Raw genomic sequence first — 21,959 nt, 5'->3', positions numbered from 1 at the left:
AGCACGTAGCTATTTATTACTAACATTGTTCTTCCGATGTCTAATTTCTTTTTAATTATAGGAAATGCATTTTCCTAAGATAATAAACTTTTGGGATTAACTCTATAGCCAATACATCCTTAAGTTGTCAGATCATATTATCAAGATTCACAACCACGTTTGATGAGAGGCGATCGGAAACGATGTTGAACTAGAAAATCGACGGTTAGAACGAAAGAATTGATGTTCATTATTGAAATAATTAACATATTCTGCGATTATTGTCCATCTCTGATCCAATTCTTCATTGAATTAAATATTATTATATATACAATAAGAAACTCTATGATATCCTTTTAAGCATTCTTTTTATTACATGGTCTTGTACATTTATTGTATAAATCCAAAAAAATTCTTGTGTGTTCATTATACGTATATTTAAATTAATTATCGTCTTTTTGATCTCGGATCGGGAAGTCGTCACGCGCGTGGGCGTTTGTAAAACTCATTGATATACAGAAGAAAGCCGTATCCTGAGAATCGCTATCTGTGGTATCCTCAGAATGGCTAACGACGAGTCGTTTGAGTCCTTCGACTCGTATATAACTAAATTTCTTCGGGAGGATACAGGGATTGTAAATAGATGTACTCTATGATTGCTGCTCGATTAAAATGTATTTAAACATGCATTTTATACAATTTCGTCTACGCTAAATCAGATGTCGGATGTGCGACTCCGTGTATAGGGTTTACAATTTAATACAAAATGGTCGATCGGAGTGCGAAGATGCCCTGGCTCGATGTGTTGACCGTCAGGCACACTTCGATTACTTTCTCTAGAACGGTGTAGAACGAACTCAAGAGACGTCCACCCAGAGAGCAAACGCTTCCGATGTCCATTTGTGCTCCAACGGATCCCGACGCTTGCCATTGCACGCCACCGGTAGCACTTGCGGATATTCCACCGGTAGACTCACTAAAAATATGATCGCACGTTATCAAGCTCGGCCGCGAATTTAATGTTAAATACTGTCAATACGTTGCACGTTGACGGCAAGAAATATTCCCTGATACTTACAAATCTCTGGCGAAGCTGACCCAGATTCCGACCATCTTCTCGCGCCATTGATTCAGGGTATTCGAGGCGCTGGCAGAGAATGCTACTTCGTGACCAAACAACACGCTAACGTCTTGGCTCAACTGAGCACCGGCTACAAATTTCAACGAATGAGATCGGATAGTTTCCTAATCGGAAGAAATCGTGAGCCTGACGATACGTACCGCTCACGCTACTGTCGTAGAGTTCGTGTAAGTTGTCCTCGGTTTCGAGAGATAAACGATAATAAAAGACGGGGATGTCTTGCATGATGTTGACGAAGTACCTTTGCATGAGGTCGACCGAGCAGGAGAAGTAATAGGCGACGGATGTCTAGAAAATGTACATCGAATCGTTTCTCATTTCTTGAAGAATACGAACAGATTGAACGCGAATGGAAATTAATTAAAGAATAAAAAGAAACCTCAATGGTATGTTCCTGTTGAACTGCATTGATCAACAGGTCCACGAAATTCCTGAGCGCGAAATCGATTATTCCTGGGAGTATGTTACTGACATATTGCAGAGACGACGTAATCGAGGTTTTAAGAACATCGACACCTGCTAATGCAAAAAAGTATTGTAGAACATGCATTACGATCGGCACTCATAGTACGTGGTGACGTCGAGTTTAGTTGGATCGTACCTGTGTTGAGGACGAAAGCCTCGTTCTTGTTGAAACCGATCATGCTCGGGCAACTGTTGAGGTTTCCGCCTTGAAGTAATTCGATGGGAGAAGCGGTCAACCAGTCTTCTACCGTAACTGTGAATTTAAGAGCGAGCGGACCCTATACGGCGAACAAATGTACAATACGATTACAACTTCGTTCGACTGGTCCGTGAAACTGGAGAGAGACATGAAAATAAATGTTCGAGTACCAGCAAGTAATTGTCGGTCGCATGAATTTTGTTCAACAGATCCGCAGCCGAAACTCCTTGCAATTGTGTTAAAAGCTGCTCGTGATCGTAAGCGGAGAAGCCGAAGAGAGCACCGACGCCTTCCGACTGTTGAATGGCATCGTTGCGTTTCTTGAACGCCCATGGGCAGAGAGGCGAGCCACTGTGATGAATGGTTTTGTGGAAGAGACCCTTCGATTGAGGCAAGAGCATGTGGTAGCCGACGTGAGCACTGCTTGTGCCCTCTCCGAACAGAGTTACTCTGCCAGCATCGCCACCAAATTTCTCGATGTTCTTTTGAACCCATTTCAAAGCCAAGTTCTGATCCTTCAGACCAGCGTTACCCTTCGCGCCTTCAGCGTTCAGTGCCAAGTATCCTGAATGAATAAGAATAAATACGAATTTAATTCGAAATTCGTAAATGAAACACGAGCTATTGCGAACGATTCTTACCCAATGCGTCCAAACGATGGGCGACTTTAACCACGACCATGTCTTTCTCGACGAAGAACTCGTGAGCAAGTTGGTCGTGGACTCCGTATCCGGTCATGAGTCCGGCATCGTAGATCCATACCAAAACTGCTTTCTTCTCAACGATGTTACTGAGATCCGTCTTTAAAGGATGAGCAACGGATTACGATTGGTCAATCATAAAAAATGGAACGGACTACTTGAAAAAGAATAATTGCTTACCACGGGAGAGTGGACGTCTACGTAGAGACAGTCTTCGTCTCCGTAGGTTGAATTGCCGACGCGTTGGAGGCACACGGGTTTCGGCTTAGTGCAGTCCATCACGTGGGTCCATGCCTCAGCTTCTTGAGATTCCTACGATTTCTCATCTCAGTTTATATCCAGCGTAAAAAATTGAAGATAAAAACGACTAAAACGAAGAATCGCAGATCTCACCTTGAATCGAAGATTGCCCACCGGCGGTTTCGCATAAGGAATGCCCTGGAAGCTAGAGTACTTGACGGAACTTTTTACAGAGACGTTGATCGAACCTTGGATCTGTCCCTTCTCAGTCGCGACAATCTGCGACTGTACGCAGTTCGCAACTGCGAGGATCGCGACACCGAAAATGAACAGACTCTTCATTTTGACTGAACGAATCGTTTCTGTAGTTCGATCGTGTCGCGAATCAGTTTATATAGAAGGCAACGACGTGTTGTTAGGACATAAAACAAACATAGACCATCGTTTTATTGTTGACACGAAAACTCGTTAATTTAAAAAAAACGCGCTTTCGCTAATTGCCATTTCGTTTGGTACGATCAATCTTCCCTGTCCCTGTCAACTATCAGTAGCACATCCATGTTTGCCGATGGCCGATATGTCATGCAGTACAATAATATAATATTAACGTTAAATCATTTAATTGTTAGGTTTCTGTAATATATTGCATTACTCTATAATTTATTCGAAGTTTAATACAATTTCTAATAGCAGATGCCCATTGGTTTCAACGTAAAATAATGGTCTCGCGGAAGAAGTTATATTTCGTGTCTACTGTTGTTTAAATTATTATCAATTTGCAAATATTTCAGAGCCTAGTGAAAAGCTAGTAAAGTGTCGGAAGTTTTCATCGCATACTCTTACATCTCTTTTTGCTGAGTTTTAATTCGGTTTCATCGGCGATGCTCGACTCTCGCTGCGATCTTTTCATAAGTTCAATACCCGCGCTCTCTTATTGTCAGCCAACGCGTCGAAGGGTATCGAAATTGCTACTTTAGAATCTAAGAGGTAATACGTGATCGCCTCTATAGGTTCTCTTGGTGATGCTCGGAACGGGACGACGCGGGGCAACGCCGTCGATTGCCCACGCGTGGGTATTAGATAACGCGAACATATCCAAACCGCTGTTCCGAGGGTGTGAACGTTCCCATGCTCAAGATGTCTTACTAACCCGTTCTCCTAGGCTAGGCAGGTCGTTTTAACTAGGTTTTACGCTCTAAAATAAAAGCATTTGGAATCTTACAGGAAGGGATACCGATGGGGAGGAAGAAATGTACACCGGTATGGTTAATACGTCTTTTTCTACGTGTCTATTTATTATGAAAATATAATACAAAACATCCTATGTTGTATTACATAGATAACAATGCTCAATTAACGTTTTATTACCTTTTGTCTTGTAACGTTACCATCCGACACTGCGAGAAGCACGTCGGGATAAGTAAACTTCTCGTGTTCTTTTATTCCGTGTTCTTCCTTCGTCCGCGTCGTTTTTTTTTTTTTCTCATATTTTTCTTTTAAACGTTTCCCCTGCAATTTTTCGCTTCGTTCGGAGGAAAAAGCCCGATAATTACGGAGAGAGAAAAGATACATATGTGCGTAACGCACGAGAGACGTTACGGAGTGAAAATTACGAAGAGCAACGGAACGGAGGAACGAAAGTCCGGTCTGGATGATTTTTCTCCTTTTCGCATTTTTCTCGTTTACAAAAAAAGAAGGTCGCTCGTTCGAACGAATTGTATAGGAACAGGAATGAAGGTTGCGTGAGGTTGTGTGGAGAGTTCGTCTTCCGTATCCTTTCTTTCTTTCGTTGTTCGGTACTTTTCTCGTTTGCTTTTTGGTTTCGGTTTTGTTCGTATCCTGGGTGCGGGCACGGTGCGGGTCCAGGAACAAGGAAGAGTTCAGGGAAACGGGACTGTCTCTTTCTTTTGTTTCGCGCGTCGATGCACACAAATCGGAGTTTTGTATTAGCGTCTAGTTTACAAATAATACAAATGTATGTAAATATCGTTATTATTATAATAATAGGTTTCCTCTTAGCGAGAAATAAGCTTAAAAGCTAAATTCATCTAGCGTTCACTATCGTTTTTTTTTTTTTGGTTTTTTTTCACACCATGCTAATGCTACGTGTTCCATGTGGTACCCGTGAACAGCCGTTTCGTGGTCTGGCAAACGCGTTCGTCGACGATCTATCGAACGAAAGTGTTTAATATTCGGGTGCTGGTACGCGTTAACGTATGCGAGTAGGGAAGAAATCGAAAAGACACGTTTCATCTTTCCGTTGCGCTCGAACGATGACACAGCTTCGCTCGAAATTGAATTTGAGGCGAGTTTGGCAGGTTTCTTGATATAAGGAAAATTAAACACCGGATGTTTAACTCTGAATCTGGGAAAATAATTCATCGTGCAGAGACGCAAAAATAAATGCGAGCGATGAATAAAACCGAAAGGCCGCCAAACGAGGACGGAACGCGAAACAAATTGGGAAGTAAGACGTAAGGTAATTAAACAGGAGCGAAGGATATCGGAAAAGCACGGCGCTGCGTTGGGTAAAAGGTGTAAAAAGGGCGAGTTCGTAATTGAAGATCGAAGAGAGAAGAAAGATGAAAAGGTTTCGAGATAGGATTTTTTTTTTTTACCCTCCGCGGAACAATGTATTGTCAATTGTCGTTTCGAATCGTTTCGAATCGTTCCTCGATTTCTCGAACAAGATAGAGCGAGCTCAGCTGTCACAGGCACCGAGTGAAATACATTAGCGACTCTACGTGTAACTCTATGTATATCGCTACCGTTTTTTTGTTATTTTTATTTTATTTCAATTAAATTTAGGCCAGATTCGAACCGGTTGAATCGACGAGATCGCCGCGTCGCCTCGCGCGCAGGCTGCGATTGCGGGAATAAGCAAAGAATAGGACGCGACGCGCTTGGCTCGCGGAGAGCTCGAACGGCTCGAACCGTGGCCGAGATGGTCGACCTAGGCGATTAGAGTCATCTACGTAAATGCTAAGTACGATTAGCACTACGGTCGGAATAAATTAACGACCATACATATTTCTCTTTTATGCGATTAGAAATTAGAAGCACGCGCGAACCTCCGCGTGTCCGTGTCGTGTACGTGTACGTGGATGGGTGTCCATACGCGCGCGCGCGTGCGTACGCACGTCGTTCGAATCGTGTAAGTGTAAGTGTAAGTGTCTGCACAAGTGTTCCTCCTCCGCGGTTAATTTTAGTATCGTTTTTATCTTTAGTACCTTTAATCTCGTTAATTACTTTTTTTAACTCTATATTGCTCTTTGTATTGCTTCGGCGGCAGTATAGCCCTACGTAGTCATGCAAGGTATAATTCTATTTTATTATTAGTATTATTATTTTCTTCCTCCCGTTAGTAGACGTAGATACGATGCGACTGGTACCTCTGGCTCCTCCTCCTCCTCGCTGAGCGACGATCGCGATCGTCCGAGTTACATCGACAACGACAGCGATCGCGATCGCGAGTGGACGAACGAAAAACGAAAGCTACGGCAACGAAACGCGTTGATCGATGATCAACGACGGGACAGGGATGTAGCCAGAGTCGCGGCTCTTCTAAATTCTAAATTCTAAATCGATGTTGCCGAACGATACTCGTAGTCGAAGCGGTAAATTATTATCGACACCAGCTGAGCGGTACGCGTCGTATCGGATTCGCTATAATTTCATCGGTAATACCCGTGCAATACCGTTCCGTCAACGTATCTATAGAAATATATGTTATGTATGAATGTATCGTTAAGTCAATAGTTAACCTCGCGTTCCGTGTGTACACCGTTTCGTTTCTTAAGTAAAAGCTATAAAATATGGATACGTGCGCAAGTGTATTTTTTTGCGTTTCGCTTTTTTACTTTCTACATGCTCTCTCTCTCTCTTTCTTTTTTTTCATTTTTTTTTTTATTATTTTCCACTCACACACGCTCAATATTTTCTCTCGTCCTCGCTCCACCTCTACGGCGAAACGGAGGATCGCTATAATAATTACTCTCGCTCTCTATTTCGTCGTATCTGTACCGCTATTCTCTTCGAACTCCGAAAGTTCGAATATTATAATATATATATATACATATATGTGTGTATATATATATTATATTATATTTTTCATGTATATATATATATAATAGATTTATGTATATCAATGTAACCAGTGGCGGGCGATTGCTCGCGCTTCGATCGTACGATAATTACGTTAGAAAAGCCATCGTTGCTAGTCAAGTGTGGCGCGTCTTGTATCTTCTTCGCCTACGTTTACGCTACTTCTACCGTTTCTCGCTCGCGCTCCCAACTTTCCATTCTCGTCTATTGATACTTGGCTCGTTACTCGTTACCAGCAAGATTCTATGCTGCGCGTATGCATGTAATTCCGCATCAGTTCCCAACTCTAATTATCACTGTTCAAAATTCATCGACCCGATCGCTTTGTCTCGCCTGTACCATTATTACTATTGTTACTATTATTATTATTATTACTATTATTATTAATATTATTATTAGATAGTATCGGTAATAGTTAGTATTAATAGCCTTAGCATTATTATTATTAAAGTTAATATTATAATCGGTCGCGACGTGATCCTCGTTCGAGGACTCGCGACCGCCTACGAATTTATTGCTTTTGAATACCCCGGCTTCCTTGGGAGCATCCAATTGGAACAATATCCTGTAAATATCAGTCGCGCTTTGAAGGAGGCAGGGTTCTTTTTTTTCGTTTCTCTCTGTTAGTTAGGCGGTTGTTCGTTCTCGTTGCAAGATCTGTGCAGCAGCGTGCATGGTGCGCGTCGTTTCTCTCGTCCCCCGTGGATACTATCACAATGCGTACAATTATCGTAATCTATATGCGTCGTAGGGTAAGATTCGTTTAAGGTTCGCTTTATTGTATCACATCCGTCCCAGAAGCGCCGTGGTTTCGCGAGAAATTCGGCCGGTCCTTTATCATTGGAAGCACAATTTCTCGATTCGAATCTCGAATCGCGTTTTACGCGCGGAACAAGCACAAATCTCGAGGTTGCCTTCAAACGCTATTTACAAGCTACGCGGTATCGTACGATACGAGATCGGCGGATTAGCCGCCGATTAGTACGTATCATCGAATAGTAGGCACGTCGATCAACGAAATTTCGCGAACGATACGTATTGTCCGCCTACCGTACCTATTTGCGTACACAGTTTGGCGTTTGGTGTATGGGACATCGAGAACGAACCGCGGTTCCGAATTTTACGATTGCATCGTTTCTAACAGTAAGATTAATTTCGCGTTCGCGGTCCAAGTTTCGATGATCGACGTTCCAAGCTGACAAGCTGTTCCAAGTAAGTAGGTACGCGCATAGGTCATTAAATGATTCTCGATCGCTGCTCAATTCGGCGATCCGAACGAAGCCCGAGGATGACGGGCTCGCTTAAAGTATAATCTTACTATCATTTCATCGTTACTCGCCTTGGCCGTAAAGCGTTTCCAATCGTCGGATCGTCGTTCGATACCGCTTCGTCCTAATTCGTTCGTTCTTCCTTTATTCCGTAATTGACACACTGTCCGGTCCGTACTCGTTGGAACGCACAAATACACGCTAACGAATAATTTTACCGATGTACATGTATAGGCACTTTTTATCTTCGTTCTCCTTCTTTCTCACTTCTCGCATCCATCCATCTATCTCTCTCGCTCGCTTTCATCCGCATTCCAAAACGATCGATCGTGTGCTGTGTCTAACAAATTTTTTTTTATGCTCGTCCTCGTTCCGACGAGGCATGCGGAGCATAGGCATGTTTCATTGCTGATTGCTCGTTCCTCGAAATTAAGAACGCCGTGGAATCGGAAGCGAATCGCAAACGCTTCTTGATCGACGTTTTCGCACGTGTGTTACAGGTGCTGGTGGCGGACGAGATGGAAATGGAAAGGCTCCACGCATCCTCGGGTTTCCGTTTCGATCGAGCTCTTCCCTCGCTCGGTGAGTAAAAAGACACCCTATTACGCGGTAAACAAATGAGTGAGATGTCGTATAAACGCGGATCGATCGGTCTCGTTCGACCCCTTTCGGGTTTTTCGCAATGCGCGAAAATCGATCGAAAATGTGCGCGAACGGCATCGAAAGTGGTGAGCGAAGATGTTCACGTATCCTTTGTACTTATACATATATCACTGCTATCAGCGGTTAACTCGCTAACGATCGTTAATTAAGCTAAACGAGGCGAACTTTACGAAAGTTATTGACTCGTTATTGACTCGTTTTTCATTTTTGAGCAATACCGATCGATCGGCCGCGCGTATTTTCGCTCGTTTCGCCGTCCGGTGTCGCGAGCCATGAACGCGATCGCTGTGTGGAGTAGAATGTACGTGGAACGTTTCGTTTTCAACTTAAATCAACTTCGTTAACGTTTAACGCGGTGTTCGTGCATTTGTACATATCGATTAATAACTGCAATTGAATTATTCTACGTTCGCGAGAGTACCTATTATTGCTTTTTCGAGTCGACTGGTCGAAGTCGCCGCAGACGCGCGAGCCGCGTATCCTTCGTTTTATTCCGTTTTTAATTCCTCGGTAAAATTAGGCTTGAGAGCGCGCGTCCGAATGGTCCAGTCGTTTTAATTTTAAAAAACATGGCGTTTTATGTTTCCGTATAGTAAATACATATTATTGACACGTGTTCCTTATTCCCTTATCGCGAGTATAACATCGAACATTTAATACATGTTGCTTTTTTTATTTTTTAATTAATCTTCGTGCTCCGCGTACATTAAACATCGACGACACGAATACGGTTACTCGAATAGCCGTTTAACTCTATTCTCTTAGTTATTGCTATGAAATCGCGTGCGACTCTTCCCGTTCTCTATTCGTCCGTGGAAGATTTGCACGTGCAACTCTGTCCACCGCGCGGCTTTTTCGTTCTTCCTTCGTTTCTCAATTAAATTGGAAATGTCGAGACGACAAATAAAATGCGTTGAACGCGATCACCCGTCAGGTTCCCTTCTCTCGTTTAACCGATTCGTCGTTGGGCTTATGCGTCCCATCGGCGACGCTGGAAACTGCGATTAGAAATGTGTGTTGGGAACAAAGTGGAAAAATCGTTCGGGTCGAACTCGGGCAAATACCGGGTCGAGAGTCGAGACAGATTTTCTGTCGCGTCGTCCGAGAAAAGCAACGATCGTCGATCGATCGTGGAAAGCGGCAAACAAACGTCGGTACGGTCGAATAGATGATGATCAGGTGGAGAATGTTGACGCCGATATTTATCGAATATTGGCCCGACTGGGAACCCAGTTCTCGCCAGCATAATTATTACTTATACTTTATAGTGTACCACGTCCCGTGAAACTCTTATAAATATTGCTACGCGCTTTAAAATTTCCGCCCGGTTTCGACTCTTTTCTTCTCTATTCTTTAACCCTACTTCTCTCTCTTTCTCTCTCTTTTAATGTCGTCTCTACGCGCGGCTCTTATTTACACTAACCGCTATGGAACACGGAGAAAGGGAAACCAAAGGGAAACGGATGCGATCGATTGAACGACGGATAAAATGCCGATAATAATAATTATCGATGGTCGAATCCGTAATCTGGGGAAGATTAGAAGCGAGCTTTGTTCGACTCTCTATAACGCGGGGATACATGCTCGGTATTGCCGTGTAGGTACTTACGTAGTAGGCAATATACGTGACTACGCCCTATGTGTACCTACGTACCCATGTATATGTATAGCGTTTATGCATCAAAAGTGTGCGTGAGCGATCGAGGTTCGTCGTCGACACGACAAACTTGATCTTCGTTGCATTTATCTATCTCTCTTTCCCTCTCTCTCTCTCTCATTCATTCGCACGCTCATTCATTCTCGCTCTCTTCGAATATAAAATAGAATCTGTTTTATTTTTTATTCTTTCCTCGTACGCTTCTTCGCTTTTAACCGTACCGGGTGGTTTCGATCTTCACCCAATTTCCTCTTCCCCCTCGTCTTCTCCTCGCTTAGGCTAATTATCGTGAGTGAGACGACTAACGAACGGTTAAAAAATTATCAAGGCTCTCGTTGGAAGGATTACAAAACGTGACGCGACGCGCCACCCCTAAATATCTACTACGAAGCGAACGATACTGCGTTCCGATCGCTCTCGTTCGATCGCCGGTTCCGGCGGAACGAATCCAGCGAATAATTATGTTCCCACGGTGTGTCAGTCTAAAGAAGACGATCGATGCTTGGTTGAAACAGCTCGTTCGAACATTTAAATCGAAAATGATTTGTACCGTGGTGCATCTCAGAGAAAGTGCGATGCACGCGGAATTAGATTCAGAACGTTTAGGCGAAATTGGTCGGAAGGGCGACCGCGCGAAAGTTTACGTCGAGTCGAGACAAAGTTTCGATGGATCGATATCGGAAGAATAAACCAGGATTTAGATTTCGAGATTCGCCGATCGTTCGATCGACAGGTGATTGAGGACTCGTAGAAGTCGCGGTAGAGTTAGAGGGAGACAAGAAATAGACGCGAAGAAGAATCTCGGTAATGCGAAGGGTGAGCAACGTTCGCGATCGCTCGCGAACGCTCGAGACAGGGGTTGCGGAAGTAGGGCCGAGTCGGAAAGGAGTCAGTTTCTTCTGAGAACAGCGAAATGCGTGTAAATACGCAATACGCGTACGGAGATGACGACTGATGCAGGAGATAGAAGATAGCGTAAGACAGTTAACGCGCCTCGGGCTAATTATTCACATCGCGTTTTGGAACGAACGAGTCGATGTTTCGGTTCGGTAATTCGTTCGCGTTTCCAATGGTGATGAACGCGTGTGGTCGAGAAGATACCGACAACGCCTAGCTCGAGCGCGAACCAACCGTTAAAAGCGAGGAGTCGTTAGCGGAGTCAGCGAGCACGAAGGACGGCGCGCTTCATTCCGCTGTTGGCTTAAGATTAGAGTTAGAGTATCGGAGAAAGATTAAACTATGCATAGATATACGTGGTAATTAGAAATTACAGAGAATTACACGATGGAGATGCGATTACGTTAGGTGCGTGGCTTCGTGCGTACTTGCGTAAGCGTTCGAGCTTAGATTTAACTGCTACCTTTAGGAAACGTTTACGCGTGTATACGTGTATAGAAGATTTGCGTGTAAATGTACAGATATATAAGTATACGTAAGTACGTGCGCGTAGAATGCATCGTTCAAGCTTGAGACGTACGTACGTACGTACGTTTGTTATTTTCTTTTATTGCGAACGTCCGAGACGACCAAATTACTTTTTGTCTCAGAGCGAAAATGGCCTCTATCAGATCATATAATACCTACCAATTTTATTGCAAATTCGTTGAATCGGTTTTTCGTTCCTTCCTGCCTTTCGAACCTAGCGCAACCAGTGCACGACACGTTCTTCTTCGTTCTCGCGAATATTGCACGCGTGTTTTATTACTCGAATCTAATTCTCGCGAAATCGATACCAATCTTATGAAAAATGATAGTCGTAACGATAACGGTACAACGAGATGAATCAATCGAAGGATAAATAAGAAAACGCAAGATGTTAATAATATAATAATGTAATAAATATAATAAATAGCTGTGACAATACGATAAATAAGAATAATGCCGCTAATAATGATAATAATAATAGCGATAATAATAATACTGGTAACAACTCGGGAAAACTGAACGCTATGCGTTACGTGATGGAGGACGATCACCGGGTGGTCGAGAATCATTATCCGGAATCTGCGTCGAAAACGAAGAGGAGGAATCGTTCCAAGTCTTCATCCGTTTTATACGTACGTGACAAAAGGTGCGCTTCGTTCTTCCTCTCTTTCCGAGGTGTAGATTTTTACCCTCTCTTACCCGAACCGACCAGCTAGTTTTAGTTTCGTTTTAATACTCGTCGATTAATTAATATTGCTTAAGGTATTATTGCTCTACGTTCGTACGCGATACGCGACAATCGTGGTAGCTCGCAGATGTACGAATAAAACTCGCGAGAAATAGACTAGAAGATAGAAAAGCTTTGCCGTCCTCGATCCAACGAAATGGAACGTGTCTTCATTCTTCGATGTTTCTCTCTTTATCTCGCGAGTACTTCTTTTGCCGTTTTTGTTCGTTCGCGTAATCTTTAGCGACAAGGCTATTGGCTACTCCGCAGGTCGGCAATAATTATTAGAAAATGGGTATCTCGTTGTAAATGCGTCCGGCCGATCCACGCTCTTCTCTCTTCTCTCGCGATCCTGTTCTCGTTTCTTCCCATTCGGAATTCCGTCGCCTTCGAAGGAAAAGTGGATCGAACGAATGCGCTGGGGCCGAATTCTCGGTTCGATCAGAGTCGGTCGGATTTCGCTGCGTTATCTCTCTTCATCTCTCTCTCTCTCTTTTTTTCTCTCCCTTTTCGTTGTCTCGAAAAATTGCAATGTTTATCCATAATTTCGATGTATCTATAACGTACAAGCTACGTCGCTACCTCGGAGCGGAAGTCGTTGTTCGTCGTACACAGGTATACGCTTAAAAAAGAATATTTAACGCTAGATTGGTGTTTCACTCGTTGCGCGAAGCTTGCTTAAAAATTATTACAAACTAATCGAGCCTAGTGGAAGGCAAGTGCGTGATGGTACGCGTAGATCGTTTCCAGGTCCGAACGGAACGATGCTAATTATTGCTCCTCCCCGACGATGAAAGAAAGCTTTCGTCACAAAATCCGACCGGTGTCTTGTTTTTTTTTTTTAAAAAAAACGACGGACGACAAAAGTTCGAAGAGCGTGGATTTCGGAACGACCGCGAAGCAAATCATAATTTTCCATCGCATTGAACTTCGATGTTCGCCTCTATACACATATGCGTAATTATAATTATATAATTCGTTGTGTCGAAACATTGCTTTTTGACCGTTACGCGTCGTCGTTATTACTTTTTTTCTTATTCATTACGTATTGCTTCTATAAAATATCTGTGTATAACGTTGTTACGCATCTATTACACGGCATCTGCTCTCTAATGATAAATAATACGGTTCTCTTAGGTATCTCCGTGTACGTTTCGTTTACGCGGGGCCAGCATCCCGTTCGTTTCCGTCGTTAAGCTCGTCGAGACGCATTCGACGTTTCGTCGCTACACGATGTCCCGCGAGCGTCCCAACGATTAAGGATGGAAAGGAGCGCGTTCTCGTATCATCTTTGCTTCGCATCGGATCCGTTGCGTATAACCGATGGCGTGGCGCCGCTCCGGCGGAATTGAAAACGCGACGATCGATGTTCCGCACGCGTAAGTACCGAACACCGCAGCGCGTGGTTGACGACCCTTCTCAAACGAGAACTGTCGAGGGTAAGAAAAAATAATTTGGCGAAGAACGATCCAGGAGGTTGGGGAGATTTCTGCGAATCGTCGTCGCTCGTAGGAACGATTCAGGCAAATTTCTCGCGTTGCGACGTTCCGTTTCGGTTATACGCAACGCATTTCTTTCTTTTTCGTCGAACGAACGTCCCGATCGGCACGGATCTGGATCGACCTGATCTTCGAAGGATTCGTCGAAGCGAGACGAAACGATGGTCGCGGTCGATATCTCGGAACGATTCCCTGCGAGACTAGATCTCTCTAATTCTAATCCTAACGCGAATCGATGGTCTCGCGGGAGAAAAGAAGGGGAGAAATCGAGAATCGGCCGGAAACGTCGCCGGCTTGCGGTCGATTCGATTCCAACGCCCTTCGATCGTTTCATCCTCGCCATGGTCGTCGGGTTTCCGCGCGCACCCTCTTCGTGTCTATACTACGTACTGCACGCTTGTAGGTGTGTGTATGTGTACGTGTACGTGTATGTCTTCTTCCGATCCCATCGAGGAGATCTCTCCCTTATACTTTAATTCGTTTAGGCAGCTAATAAGTATCAATAAATAGTGTGTCTCCGTAACGAGCTCGCGACTAGAATCGTACGCGCTAGTGAACGTACTATGTGTATATATATATACATATATATATATATTTAAATATATATATATATAATAATATAATATATAATATAATAATATATAATATCGTAATGTATTCGGTATAATCGACTAGAGACTAGAGTGACTAGATTGCAGTGTGGACGTCACCGTTCGACGCGTTTCATACTCTTCCGTCGTTAGTATTTCCTTTCGTTCCCTCTACTCTCTACTCTTATTTCATCGTTCAACGTCGTTCCCACGACGTTTCGCTCTTTTCTCACTTTTCTTCGTTTTAAAGACTTAACATTATTGGACGTTTTTATCAATGTTAGACGTTATTAAAGAAACCGACTCTCTCGCTCGTTCACTCGCTCGCATCTCTGTCGCTAAAACCACCGCCTCCGGTCGGTTACTTCTCTCTAGCGTTCGATCCTCCTCGCGTTTCGTCTACTGGCACTTTTCTACTTAAAACCTACGGCAAACCTTGAATCGCGTTCGTCCCGGGAACGTTGGCTAACCACCGGGCGTAGCTGCGAACGACTGCTGCTAGCTCCGCGGAGGTTCGAGGGCGTCGAGACGCCTGGTCGTGATCTTCTCCTCGTCGAAGCGCTGCTACAAGCCGCGATCGTTGCTCTGCTGCTGTTGCGTCGTCGTCCCGTTGCTCGCGGCACCCGTTTGCTGTTGCGGCGGCAGCTCGTCGTCCCGCAGACAGGCCGATTCCAAGTGTTTGTTCAAGTAAGACTTGAGGGCGAAGGTCTTGTGACACCTCGAGCACTCGTAGTTCTTGTCCGCGGAGTGAGTCTGCATGTGCGCGCGGAGGTTCGACCGATCGGCGAACGCTTTCCCGCAGTGCGCGCACCCGTACGGTTTCTCCCCGGTGTGACTCCTCAGGTGTCCCTGGAGCAGCCATGGCCTCGAGAACATTTTCCCGCAGACGCCGCAGCTGTGAGCCAGCTTGTGAGTGAGCACGTGCATCGCCAGAGCCGGCATGCTTACGTAAGCTTTGCCGCAGTGGATACACTTCTTCGCCGACTGCGAGTCGAGACTGCGGTGGGTCTGCTTGTGCCGGGACAGGTTCGACGAGGTCGCGTATTGTTTCCCACATTCGGTGCAAGTGAACTTGGGCCTCTCCGGTTGGGTAGCCTCCTTGTCCGGGACCGCGGCGCCGTTCGTGCTCGCGCCGCGACGCTTCGACCGACCGTCCGAGACGAAGAACGCCTCGTACGTGTACGCCACCGTCTTGCTACTGCCGCTACCGCCGTTTCCTCTGTCGAATAAAAGATACGTGATCGGTAACGAGTCGTTTGCGCGATAAGATTCCGTTAACCGCGAAACGAAATAGATAAATAACTCGTTTGACGGAGATAACGCCTTACCCATCCCTCGCAGCGGTGCAATTGGTCGTGTTCGCCTCCGCGGTTGCCGGGGAGTGCGGTTGTGGTGTTTGCTCTTGGTGCTGCAGCAGCTGGGTGTTCTGCGAGCTGGGAACGGGCACCAGTACGGAAACGGGAATGGGTTGGGCGGTCGTGGCCGGTTGCAGCTGCGTCGAGTGCAGCTGTCCGGGCGGCGACGTAGCTGCCGGTGGCGGTGGTAGCGGCGGAGACAGAGTGTGGACGAAGACCGAATGCGTGGGCGCAGCGGGCGACGCGCTCAGATCGAGAATCGCCTGGGCAGCTGACAGGTCCTCCTCCGGGAACGTTCGAATCTCCGAGCTAGGTTGAAGGCTGTACGGTCTGTAGATGTCCTTCTTCTTGGGAGGCAACGAGAGCGCGGTCCCGGTGCTGGTGAAGCACATCGAGAGGCTCTTCCTAGGTGGCAAACTCAGCGTCACTAAGGACGAGGAACTAGAGGACGACGAGGAAGGAGAGGACGAAGCGGATGACGCGGATGAGGATGAAGCGGGTGCGGTGGTCGGATGAGTCGGGGGGTGGATGCCGGATCCGGTCACGACCGCGGCCAGTTCCTGGGGATGACCTACGGTCGGGGGCGGCGGGGACGGCGCTACGGGCCTAGCCAGCTCCGCCGCCGAGCGAAGCGTTGCGTACTTCGGCGGCTCTTCGTGGTTGATCCATGACTCGTGCGTGTAACCTGCAAAATAGTTGTATGTGCCGATTTATCGATCGCAGATGCTTTCGATTAAAAAAATTAAACGCTTGTCGCGAAACGGCGGTCTTTCATCACGGAGGGTCGCGTCATTTTTCGGCTCGAGTGCCAACGTTTACCGCACAGCGTGGATATTCCAGTTCGTGATTCAGACGGAACCGGTACCGTTTCATTTCCTGTTACTAGCACGCGTCAGCTGGTGTCAGCGCGCGCAATCGTTAACGAGAATACGACGAGCGCGAAAATGCGAGAGGGTGATCGTACTCGCGTGGCGCATACGTATCACGTAGCCGTGGAGTACCTATCGCGATATCTGTTGCGTGCACAACGAAAGACACCCCTTCTCAACGCGTGGACTCGTTTCCGCTTCCGTTTCCGGTCGAATAATAATTTTTTCGTACGCTGCGTCGTCTACTTCACTCGTCGTGCTTTCGATTTTTGAAGCTCGTACGTCCTAAAGTACTCTACTTGCTTCAATGGAAAGACGTTAAACTTTCGATGAGGAACGTGAAAGAGATGCGGAATGAATAAGTTATAAGGTGCTCATCCTTTGAACGCGCATCGCATTTATCAATAATTCAACTTATCTTAACCCATTAGCGAAGGCAATCGATATCCCGTTAAATCCTCGTGTATACTCGATCTGGAAATATTACTCGACTCGTTCGACACGGATCACGTCAATAGTCCATCGCGTATCGCGACGGTGCGGTCTTAAAAATCGAGAAACGCGGACCCTTCGTCGATCCGCAGCTGACCGGTACGTTGGGACGTCGGAGAAGGGTTAAACGTTAAACCCTAGGTTTTTATCGTCGGTGTCCACGCGACAGGACACGCGACGGTTAGCCTTCGATGGCTGGTTACTGGCTTCCAGCAACCGGACGCGATCGATACGCCCGCTGCGACAATGTAACGCGACGTTCGCATTGTTGCGAACCGAGAACGAAACACACACACGCGGACGCGTGCACACGATCTTCTCTGTTATCTGTTTCCTACTGATACTTTTATCGTTCTTCCGTATTTTCCTACTTCGACCGACACGTGTCGTCCATCTCGCGCTCAGTTTCGATTTCGTTTCGTCATGAGAACGCTGTTCCGTCGGCCATCCCGTGTCGCAAATCTGTCTTAAGTACAATGCAATTCGCGTTTACTCGAACACGAGTCATAAACGCACGAGACAGGTTCAACGACTTTATGATGGAGCGACACGAGCTGTGTGACTTATGCGAAATTACAGGAGATCGATTTTAGATTCTGGACTATGCATATCTCGAAATTTCGCTTCGGATCAACGCGGAGTTTCACCCTACGTCCGAACGAATTTGAATTTAGCGAATCGGCAAGAGTTCTGAGTCTCGCGAAGACTATAGGGATTACGGACAAAGAGGAGGGTAGAAGGTGGAAGGACGCGTGACAGCAATAAATCAGAAAACTGTGGCCGACGATCGATCAACTGGCGCGCATCTATTATTGGCTGAAATAAAAGGAAGTCGACACGCACGAAAGAATGGGAAAGGAAGAAGGGTGCAAGGGAGAAAAAGAGAGAGAAAGGAGCCGTCGCGTCTGAAAATGCATTTCATCAACGGCGATGAGAGAGAAAGAGAAGGAGAATGAGAGAGAGAGAGAGGAGGGACGGCAGTAGAGGGTGAGCGTCGGGGGTGAAGGAGAGGCAGGAGCGAGGGTGAGAATCAATAATGTCGAATGAACGCTCCGCACGCTCCCACGAGTCTGTTGATTCTAGCCTTTGAAAGGGCGACGTAAGGCCTTTCGCTCGTTGTTATTCGCGAATCGTTTCCAACATCGAGCGACGAAGAGAATCGTCAAAATTCTTTTCAGCGACAACGCATATCCGCGAATCGCGCTTATCGGTCGTTCGAAAATTGTACGACGATCCGTTGCAAACATATCGGATCGCGATCTCCCGGCGTAGGTGGAAAATTTGAGATCGCTGCGAAAAGCACTGCGACGAGAAACGCGATGTATCGCGTTTGCGCAACGGCGACGCGAGCCGCAGTGAGTGCCGAGCGATAATGAACCTGGCAATTAGCGTGGCGCGTGTCCGTTTCGTCGCTCTCGAAACCTCCTCACGATTTTCCGGAATATCCTTCTCTCGCTCGACCTTCTCCGCGAACTTCTTTCGCTGACTCGCAATCGTTAAACGAGGATAAGGACGAGACAGCGAATCTCTTGTTCAAACATTTGTAGCTCTTTGGTCAGAGTCTGCAGATAAATAATTGGACATGGTAAAAAAGTTACGACGTCCGTGGGAAGAGGCGTTGAATACACGACCGCGAAGAAACCGTGGCTCGTTATTCGTAGCTCCTCGAACAAAGTCGCTGTGAGGAGAAGCCGTTCAATCGATGCGACAGAGCCGTTTTTACGTAGGCGCGGACATATTTTCGACCTGAATCCCGATAGGCCAAGATCGCGGACGCAAAATCGAACGGAGATAAAATTGTTTAAATCGAGCGATCCGTCACGCGACCGCGCGATCACCTATTTAAGAAAATTACTTCCTCGTGTACATTTGAAGTCGAGCATTCGTATAAGCGACGTTCAAAGATACACGAATCGTAGTGTGCATGCATGAAAACATAAAATCTTCTTTATCGGGTCGCACGTATTTAAGTACGTTCGACGAGAACACCGCAGTCGAGATACACGCGTTACGTAACGCTGTGCGCCATGTTAAAGACCGAGCATCAGGACGTCATAATCGATAGCGGAATTCAATTAACAGCTGCTTTAGCGTGAAATTTTTCGCGGGCGACGTGCTCACACCGACAACGCGATTACCCGCAAACCTTTCGCCTTACGTAACGGAGAACGGTCAAGAAATCAAATCCAACGAATCGGATCGCTTTTCTATCGTTAGAAGCGATTACCATTTCTGCACCGATTCTATCGCTCGATAGAAATCTTTGCCATCGTGAAAACAGCGAATTATCCCGGGGAGTTTGAACCCCGTTTCATATAAATAATTATCGTTTCGCGAAAATCGCTGATCATAAACATCGTTCGCAACGAGGAAGAAACATTTTGCTCGCGCGCGCGTTGACGCGAGTCGAGAGGTAGTCAACTTGTGGAATGCATTCAACACGTACTCCGACCGCGATTGCCGCTGATTCTTCGACGCTAACGAATCCATGGACGACACCCCATGCGCGAATACTTTTTCAAATGATCGCAAGGCGCGTCGCGCGGACGCTGACGAAATTGGAAAACCGTGCAACAGTTTTGGCCTCGTGGATTCGACTAAGTACCGCGTCCCCATTTATCGTCGCACCGAGAAAAACCGGAAAAACGGAGGAAAGCAAGAGCGAGTGGTTTCGGAAAAGAGAGAAGAAAACCGTGTCGAACTGTTTGCTCGTAAAAGAAACGCGACCCAAATGAGGAAGGAAATGAGAGCGGATAGACGCTAGAAACGTTCGTCCCCTTTCGCTCGAAAAGATTGACACAAAAACGCGCGAGTCTAGTCGTCGGTTAATCGAGAGGAGTGGGTGCCCTCGTGTTTCACGTTATCGGGTGTCGCGGCAAAGTACCGCAATTTCTCTATAGCCTACAGTCTGCGAGTCTATAGCGTAATCGCGATCCGGCCAATCGAGCCAATCCGCGGGTGTGTCACTTCTGCGTGGCTCGACGCATGGCCGAGCTCCGATCTTTCTCGGCTCGAGGGGAGGCCATGGGTCTGCTAGATTCGAATCTAAATCGGAATCCGAGGCGAACGTTGGGCGTGGCACGAGAGGCATCCCCGTCCACATGTACGGCAAGTACAGAGAGGGAACGCACGAGCATTCTCGCTACGGGTGCACGGCGTTCCGCGAGATTCCCTTCAACGATGGACACGTGGAATTCCGCGTTTGCATCGTCGATTCTCGACGTCGCTCGACGTGCATCGCACAAACCTATTCTCCGTTCGCATCGTTCGATGCGTTCGTCGAGGACGAGAAGGGAAAGGAACTCACCGTGATAGTAGAGAGCCCCGGAGGCGTTAAGCGGGGGTGGACTGGGTGCAGTGGCACCGGCGGTCGGGCTGTGGGGACCCCAACAGGTCTGTTGATGATCGACCTGTCTGGAGTCCGTGTCCCCGACCACGTCGATCTCCTCGTCCTCGGGCTCGTGCCTGTGCTGCCTCTTTTCCAGAGACGCGGAGGTGGTCTGTCGCATCTCTTGCTCCTGTAGAATCGCCGAGGAGTCGCTCTGTTCTTCCTGGGGATCGTCGACGCGATCCGGCCACGGGTAGGCCTTCCACTTCTTGGCCATGAGGCACCGCGGCATGTTGATCACGGCCGAGTGATCTTTCGATCACTCAACAACGGCAACGACGACGACGCGACGACGACGATCCCGAAACGGTGTCGGTATCGGTATCGTCGAGAAAAACCTTCGCGCCACCCTCGCCTTCGCTAACCGCACCAAACGCACCACCACTGTACCGACAACGATCGACTAACGGCAGCGCGACGCCACTATCGCCGTCGACGTCGACGCCAACGCCGACACCGCGCTCCGTGCTCGTCCACCGTGCAGCAGTGGGGTGGCCGTCGATGTCTCGTCGTCGTCGTCGCCGCCGTCGTCCGTCGTCGCTCGGCGTTTTTCTCTTGTCGTCGAGCTCGGCCCGGACGAAGACAACGATGTTCCTCGAGTCCGACGGTTGCCGCTGTTTCTTCCACTTTTTCTTCCTTCCTTGCTCGCGTAGAGGAGCGATCTGCGACCTCGTCATCGGCACGGCGAGGGCAGCTCCTTCGGAGGATGCACCGCGACCATACCAGCACGCACTTTTCGCACTTTTCGCCCCTTTCGTTCGTCGGCTCGAGACGTTTCCTGGGTCAGGACGACGACGACAACCACCACCACCACCACCACCACCGATGCCAGCTACTGTTAACGGTCGTTCGCCTCTGTTCGCGATCTCTTTGGCTTCGATGCGCGCCTCCCTTTGATTACCGCGCGACTGATCGTCTTCGTACGATTAATTTCCAGCGGACCGACCGACCGACTGACCGACCGTCCGTCCTTGCGTATCCTCGTGTATCCGTCTCTCCGTCCGTCCGTCTGTCTGTCCGTCTGTCCGTCAGTCCGTCCGTCCCGATGCTCTCTCGGTCGCTCCCTGTCGCGGCTCTCGCCAGTGACAGGGGGTTCCCTCGAATACGATCGCAACGACGGGGTGCGACTGTTTGGTGGGTGCCGTCGGTGGCGCTGCTTTCATCCGCCCGACCGTCTATCCCCCACTTCCTCGTCGC

General features: G+C 47.1%; 2 protein-coding genes across 2 annotated transcripts in view; both read right to left on the bottom strand.

The window, feature by feature from the left end:
- LOC108621959 (uncharacterized) overlaps positions 1-3,109 on the bottom strand; it is an 8,832-nt gene extending 5,723 nt beyond the window's left edge. Inside the window, exons 1-9 of the mRNA XM_026811119.1 lie at positions 2,879-3,109; positions 2,666-2,797; positions 2,426-2,585; positions 1,955-2,349; positions 1,722-1,863; positions 1,500-1,639; positions 1,261-1,408; positions 1,058-1,190; positions 743-955 (exon numbers count right to left, since the gene is read on the bottom strand). Coding sequence (XP_026666920.1) covers positions 743-955; positions 1,058-1,190; positions 1,261-1,408; positions 1,500-1,639; positions 1,722-1,863; positions 1,955-2,349; positions 2,426-2,585; positions 2,666-2,797; positions 2,879-3,067 — 1,652 coding nt within the window. The 5' untranslated portion in view covers positions 3,068-3,109. The remainder of the gene's footprint in view (positions 1-742; positions 956-1,057; positions 1,191-1,260; positions 1,409-1,499; positions 1,640-1,721; positions 1,864-1,954; positions 2,350-2,425; positions 2,586-2,665; positions 2,798-2,878) is intronic.
- An 879-nt stretch (positions 3,110-3,988) lies between these two features.
- scrt (scratch) lies at positions 3,989-21,918 on the bottom strand. The gene is made up of 3 exons (XM_018019613.2): positions 20,682-21,918; positions 15,987-16,698; positions 3,989-15,877 (listed from the first exon to the last, which is right to left on the bottom strand). The coding sequence occupies exons 1-3, from the start codon at positions 20,992-20,994 to the stop codon at positions 15,223-15,225; spliced, it is 1,680 nt and encodes a 559-aa protein (XP_017875102.1). The 5' UTR covers positions 20,995-21,918; the 3' UTR covers positions 3,989-15,222.
- Positions 21,919-21,959: the final 41 nt, after the last annotated feature.

Source organism: Ceratina calcarata, unplaced genomic scaffold (assembly GCF_001652005.2).
Source record: "Ceratina calcarata isolate Rehan_Ccalc_2016 unplaced genomic scaffold, ASM165200v1 scaffold191.2, whole genome shotgun sequence".
Taxonomy (NCBI): Eukaryota; Metazoa; Arthropoda; class Insecta; order Hymenoptera; family Apidae; genus Ceratina; species Ceratina calcarata.
The sequence above is the reverse complement of the archived record's forward strand: the minus strand, read 5'-3'. Positions and strand labels throughout refer to the sequence as shown.